Below are 6,975 nucleotides of genomic sequence, written 5' to 3'. Positions count from 1 at the left end.
GTGAAATTTATCAATCCCAAAAGAATCTGTCGATATGGGGTTCCTCACGAAATCATCACAGATAATGCGCCGAACCTGGACAGTGCCATGATGGACAGAGTTTGCCAACAATTCAAGATCACTCATTGCCTGCCCCCAGGAGACCTAAGACGAACGGAGCAATAGAAGCAGCAAACAAGAATATCAAAAAGATTCTGGGAAAAAAATGGGAAAAGGCTATAAGTAGGCCGTTTGCTATTGCTGCTATAAGGGCTGCTCGCCTTTATACGGCTTGGCTTCGCTATCGCTCCTATGTATGTAGTGGTCGGCCTAATAAGTAGTCTTTTGACTATCGAAGAATGCTTATTATCTAGTTCTAGAAGCTTCGCCAGAAGCAAGCAAGCCGAGGTCGCTCTGCTTCGTAGACAAGGCTCGTTCCGTACTTGACTTACGAGCTCGTGTAGTACTCCCCCCTATCTCTAAAGGGGCTTCTGCACTCCACTCGCTGTCTCCTAAACGAGCGTTAGAGCGAGCGAGTGAAGCCTTCCATTTAGTGGCTCCCCCCCTTTCCCTCATCCTATTCTTTCATGTCTACTTAAGCTTCCACGGATTGGGGGATTAATTGATTGGATACCCGAGAACCATAATCTTTCCTAGGAACAGCTTCGACGACGATAGATAGGGGTCAGGTTTGTTTGGCATCTATGCCCCCTGCCCTCCAAACAGTATGGGAGCCTTTCAGCTCGTACTGCTCACACTCCTAGATCTTCACGGCACCTCTTCCACCATAGTTTGAGCTGGGAGCAGCTCCGAAAAGCGAGGCCTACTTCCAAATTCTTCAAGTCAACCCACGAAAAAAGTAAACTATGGTTGCCCACTGATCTGATCATAGGTTAAATCCAATCCCTTCGCTTCGCGCCAGGCTTGGAAACCGTAAGTCAGGCTCCCTTCGCCTCTCGGAAGCGAGAAAGCGAGCAGCAAGCTGAAAAAGCCCTTTCCCCTTTCTCTAATAGTTCTTGTTGGTAAGCTTCATAGCTCCAACCTATACAAGGGGCAAGCCAAAACCAGCTGAAGGAAGGGCGGCCCCACCCTGAAACAAAGGTGTACGTACATAAAATAAATAAAGAGACTGGTTATGGCCTTTACTTGATGGGGCTCCTTCCCATCTATCTTGACCGGGAAGAGGGGGGAGGCTCTTGCGGAAGCCCTGCCCGCCCTTCTCTATTTGGAGGGATCCCTCATATTGAGGATTCCAGGCTTCCCAGATTCGTAACAGACGGCTAGGAACAAGAAGAGGGTTAGTAGTCTCTGCCGTTGCAGGTCCTTCTCCTCCCGATGATACGGCCCTCTTTTTTTTTGTTTTGTTTGTTCACCGCGGCACGAAATCATGAAGAAGCTGGAATAACTCAGAAAGAGAGTGGCGCCTAGCCGTTGAGAGCGTCTGTTGTTTTTGTAGAGGAACAGTACGATCTTGGACTGGCCCCCTTCGCATGACCTAGAAAGAAAAAGAAGTCCGTGCTACTATAAGGCCTCTAAACTCCTCCCTCAGGACACTGTTGCCTTGCCCATGGGGACGGGGTAGCCCCGACTTCCATAGGTCCTTGGTTCGACCTCCTAATGAGAATTGAGGTCCTTGCGCGGGCGTCTCATCCCTAAGACTTGCTTGCTCTGTATGGAGTGCCCCGTGGTTCCTCGAGTGCCAGCCGCAGAAAGGAATGCCATCAACTAGGGCGCTATTGGCCACTAACCACTCGCTTGCCGGCCGCTCGGGCTCCGCGTTTCAAGTTCGTTATCCTAACCGTCTCCTCTGCTCCACCGGGAGCCTGGCCCCTTCTTCTATCTTATCTACTGCCTTGCTCCTCGGCTCCCTACAGCTCCAGCCGCTGGCTGTAATAGCTTGCTCTTATCGGGTGGCTCGCACCGGGGGTGGTGCGGCTGAGCCAGAGTGGGCTCAGCAGTCGGCCTATGTTTCCGGGCGCACGCGTAAAGGCATGATTAGTTCCACAAATCTCACTGCACTGACCATAGTAAACTCCTTCTCGTTGTACCGAAATAGAGATCTGATTTAAACGACCAGGTACAGCATCACATTTGACACCTAAGGAAGGTACAGCCCAACTATGAGGTACATCAGCAGATGTTACAAGAATACGTAGATGAGTTTTGGCTGGTACAACCACTCTATTGTCCACTTCTAATAAACGTGATTGCCCCAATTCTAGATCATCTTCTGGAATCGTATAACTGTCAAAAGTGAGTGACTGCTCATCGGAACTGTTATAGTCTGAATACTCATAAGTCCGATACCATTGATGTCCAATAGCTTTGATAGTAATGGCTGGATCTACTACTACCTCGTCCATTGAGTATAAAAGAGCAAATGATGGTATAGCAATGAACATCGGGATGATACTAGGAAATATGGTCCGAAGAATCTCGATAGTAGTTCCATGAACAATCCTTTGCGGGATTGGATTTTTTTGATAGTGGAAATGCCATAAAGCGCGAACCAAGATCCGTGATACGAAAACCAAAATCAGAATGAGGAAGAAAAAGATATCATGATGTAAGTCGATTATTCCTTGCATCATAGGTGTTGCTGCGTCTTGAGATCCTAATTGCCATGGTTCCGCTGCATCACAATAGCTCCTTCTGAGGAATACATCACAAGTGAGGAATACCCCACAAAGAGCAATTGGAATTGGTAACCAGAAAATGACACTTTTCCAAATTTTGACAAAAGGTGGAAATTTTTGAAACATATTGATGGATTGAGAGAAAAAGGATTCCCGGAAAGAAAGAGATTCCTTCCTGTAGGACTCGTGAAGAAGTAGAAAGAATTTGGGTTGGTTGTTGACCAACGAAAAGAATGGGAGAAATAATTATAAAAGGAGAAGCCACTTAGACGAAAGAAAGCACTAACCTCCTAAGATTGCTGCCGCAGGCTGAGTCAACGTGCCAAGAAAATATAAGACCTGGTGGAACGGTTGACTGGCAAATCCATAAGTGGTTATTTCCTTCACTATCTCAAATAAGTGGGCTAAATCAACAGGTTGCCCAATCACTTCATCGACCAATTGCTCATAGGTCCAATTATCGGGTAACGGAAAATTTTGTTTTTCCATAAGGACTCTGATACTAGTCACAATGGAAACTCGCAATCTCCTAGAAGCAAAATGATGTAAAGTGAGTCCTTCGGGGTTAAGCACATTTGGAACCACAGGGTTCACTGGGTTATCCACATTAACATTAGGAAGCAATGGATCGACCAGTTGATCGTTCAAAAAAAGACTTTTTTGATGTGAAATACCTTCGCACAAAGTTTGAATTGTGTCGAGAAGAATAAGTTGATTATTCATCGCACACTATTTATTTCAAGAAAAGGATTCCCGGAAAGAAAGAGAGTCCTTCCTGTAGGACTCGTGAAGAATGAGATAGAGCTTTGGTTGGTTGTTGACCAACGGAAAGCATGGGAGAAAGATGCATAAAGAAAGAAGTGCAACTGCAGGCACTCGACAACAACAAGAGAAAGGCCCTGACCCTGCCAACCAACTATCAAAAAGAAATAATGGAACGAAAGGAGAAGAGAACTTCGTTTTTTGGGAATTCTCTAGGAGTCATGTTTCACCTTGCCCATCAAGGTTTTTGGCTCGCAATAAAGCTAGGGTCCTGATTCAATTGTAAGTGGTACTCTTGATTCAATTCCACCAAACCCGAAAACAGTTCCAGAGGAGCTTGCATTCGAGTCCTTTTCTTTATATATGATATATGATGTCACTTCTTTCCCCTGCTTTTAGTGAAGTTCCGAGCCTGAGTTCAATCCCAAAACCAATAGCAATCGCGCACCTAAACAACAACATAGAAAGAATTGGTCTTATCCTAGTGGGGCAAACCCCTTTTCTATGAGGTAGGTAGGTCGAATAGGCTCACTCAGCCTGGGAACAATCTCTTTTCTTTCAGTATGATAAATTGCTTTATTGTTGAGGAACGGAACTCTTAGTGGTAGTGCAAAGCACTATGTAGACTTCATCCGAAGCGGTTGTTCTCTCTGCTTATCTTTTTAAGAAAAGCAATAAAAAGAGCCCTGGGAAAGGTATCGAGACTGGGGATCGTAGTCTCAATCCTAACCTCATAGCTTTTAGAAGCTTAGTCCTTACAGTTTTAAGGGTAAGGGGAAGAATCAACAAAATGTTATAATAACACTATAAGAGGAGATTTCTTTTTACTCTTTCTCGATGCTTTGAATAGCTATCCTTTCGTACCCTTGGTTTCGTACCTGTGGGATTCGACTTTCCTTGGCGATTGGGTCCGTGATCAAATAGGCTCTTACTTCGCCTCGAAAGGGAGCTGCGTAGGTAGACTAGAAGTCGTAGTTCCTGGCAAAATAAAATGTCTTTTTGATTGAGTTCCAGGCTCCAGGCTTAAGAGCCGAATTCGCCATTGGGATTGGTGTAGAGACAAGACTGATTGAGATTCGTAATTAGCTGCAATAAAAGAATACGCTCTTTCGACAGAGAAGTGAACGACGGAGATCTGCAGATGTTTGAGGGAAGAAGACGGTGCTAGCGAAGTAAATTAACTTAAAGGCATCGGTTTACTCTCTTTCTAAGAGCAGAGCAGGGGAAGAAGGAGAGAGTTTCTTCTTATTATTATTAATAAAGCATATGGAGCAGACTTCCCCTTTTTAGAAGACAGGGGATAGAGCTTTGAATAGCCGTAGCAAGGGAAGCAAGGAGCTTTCTTTCCTCTCACTAAGAAGCCCTAGAGCAATAGACGGAATTCGGAATTAGTGGGGTAGCTGCTAGGATAGATGCATAGAATCCGGATGCCGAGAATACGCGGCCCACGGAGCGGTAGAAGATCCAAGTCAAAACCTGCTGCACAATGCCGACACCTTCACATTAAAAGTCCGCCTTAGCCCGACATTGCCCTCAAAGACATTAAAGATAAGGTAGTTCCTCGAAAGGCCTCAAAAAGGCAAGAAGTAGCATCCTGCCAGTTGTTCTTGTGCCCTAGTCGAAACTTTCTGCGGTTGGCATGTCTAACCCTATTTGAAAGAGTAAGGGGCCTTGCGGGAGCAATTCCATAGCTACCTGAACACAGACTTTTCTCGATTCCGTGCACGCCCGGCAAAAAGAGCCGCCAAATGTTTTGCATTAGTCTTTCTCTATGGGATGAAGACAAGGAACTGACAGATGCCAAGATCTTTTCTTACTAGAAAAGGTATCCCACCAAATAGTCAAAGCGGAAGGGGATTGATGCTGAGAATGCCCTCTTGTCTATCTTTCAAAGAATAGACTGTTAGATGTAGGCATTTTCCCATGCTAAAGGAAGCAAGGAGTAGGAGAAGGCAAGCAAGGCAATTCCATTCTTAATCTAAGAGCAGGGGGCAGGACATAGTCTTAGGCTGTTTGCGCCTTATCTGCTGTGAGGGGAATAGCCGCTACTAGTGAAAGCAAGTGACATACTTAATGTACGAGGAGGAATAGAGATCGACAAGCAAGAGTCTCCCCCCGGTCGCCTGATTAGCGAATAGTGCCTCACTTTCCTTCTAAGCTGGCATCAGTCTCAGACAAGAAAGAAGATCAAATAGAATCCGATTTCCGACATGAAAGAGTAGTAAAGCATCGAAGCAAATAGCATAAAAGGATACCTATCGAATAGGCTTTGGCACGTCGAGGTAGAGCCCTGGGCTCTTTGCGGGATAAGGGCGGTTAGCAAGAAGGTTTTTGAATCAATAAAGGAAGAATGCGGCTCCTATTGAATCCGCTTTTGGGAATAGAAGGGGAATGAAGGCAGCCTTATTAAATAGAAGAGGCTAATCGAGAGCCTAACTCGAAGGAATAGGGGATTAAGGAAAAGGATTGGGCAAATAAATAGGTTCTTAGAGAGCAGGTGGAAGGCTCAAGACAGAAGGAATTGACATATAATAAGAAGGATCTCATGTCATGGTTCTTGTTCAAGAAGGGACATCCTTTGAATCAGCTGTTGGGAGCATAGTAGAGGAATGAATTGAGAGACCTTCCTACCAAAGAATCTTTCTAAACAGCGGAATTTACTTTGAATTGAAAAAGGAAGCTTAATCATCAACTTATAGCTTCGGAACATGTTCAATTCAATACTTTGAGAAATCGACCTCGATCAATTCAATTCATGCTGCCAACTCTTTGCCACAATGGCTATCCGGATATCTATCTTATCTATCTGGGGCTATAACCGATTCCTCGGCTAGCGGCATGAACCATTGAATCCGGTAAGGTTTTCGGGTGCTTAGGTCGGCCGATAGAAATTGTTTTAAGTTTCGAAGGAAAGGCTGGATGGGCGGTCACTCATCTATGATAGATCGATGAAAGGGTTGCTGTTTGATCTCAAGGAAGCTTAAGGAGGAATAAGAAAAAGTTGGCGGGTGGGTGGAAATAATAAGTAAGTTGCGAGTACTTGGTTCTATGGTTAAGGAGCGAATAAACTAGGTTATATACATTGCGGGAAAAACCGCTTTCAGCTCCGCCTTCACTCCTGGCTCACAATGGAAATCTGCCCAATGTTCGTTTGGCAGCTCAGCTCTATACTTGAATGCTTCACTAGCGTCATCTATTTCCGAACGGGTGCAGGCGCTTCATTCACATCTGGATTCGTATCTAGCTTCGGATCTGGAGGGACATGAATGGATGTTGGAACGGGTCCCGAGTCAACTGCATGCGCTACTACTGCCTCCCTAGCAGTCACCTCTGCCTCCTCCATTCCATTTCTAGTGCAATATCTGACGGTAGCAAATCCCGCGGATCGAAAGCCATCACCTTCTCGTCCGGAATCCCTTCGTCCCGTCTTAGCTTCCCCTCGTTCGCTTCCATATACATTACCATTTCATCTACCAGTTTTCCGAGCAGATTCGATCACAGTCCCATAAGCAGTAGGGACCACGAGAGAGCTTATTTCGTGCTCGAGATCCCCTATGAGATCTTATTCCAGAGAAGCCCCTGCATATGCTGCCCTTAT

At 45.4% G+C, this 6,975-nt stretch overlaps 1 protein-coding gene across 1 annotated transcript; it reads right to left on the bottom strand.

Moving 5' to 3' along the window:
• Positions 1-237: 237 nt before the first annotated feature.
• Positions 238-3,306, bottom strand: LOC125313409 (cytochrome c oxidase subunit 2). The gene is made up of 2 exons (XM_048273161.1): positions 1,961-3,306; positions 238-657 (listed from the first exon to the last, which is right to left on the bottom strand). The coding sequence occupies exons 1-2, from the start codon at positions 2,739-2,741 to the stop codon at positions 575-577; spliced, it is 864 nt and encodes a 287-aa protein (XP_048129118.1). The 5' UTR covers positions 2,742-3,306; the 3' UTR covers positions 238-574.
• Between the last annotated feature and the right edge of the window lie 3,669 nt (positions 3,307-6,975).

Source organism: Rhodamnia argentea, unplaced genomic scaffold (genome assembly GCF_020921035.1).
Source record: "Rhodamnia argentea isolate NSW1041297 unplaced genomic scaffold, ASM2092103v1 Rarg_v2.25, whole genome shotgun sequence".
NCBI classification, from domain to species: Eukaryota; Viridiplantae; Streptophyta; class Magnoliopsida; order Myrtales; family Myrtaceae; genus Rhodamnia; species Rhodamnia argentea.
Note: the sequence above shows the minus strand (reverse complement) of the source record. Positions and strands in the feature narration are given on the sequence as shown.

Excerpts from the sequence above, each read along its gene's own strand:
- LOC125313409 (XM_048273161.1), bottom strand. The coding sequence starts at position 2,741 with ATGTTTCAAAAATTTCCACCTTTTGTCAAAATTTGGAAAAGTGTCATT. Across the intron at positions 658-1,960 it reads AACTAATCATGCCTTTACGC|CTATCGTCGTCGAAGCTGTT; the intron begins GTGCGCCCGGAA and ends CCTGACCCCTAT.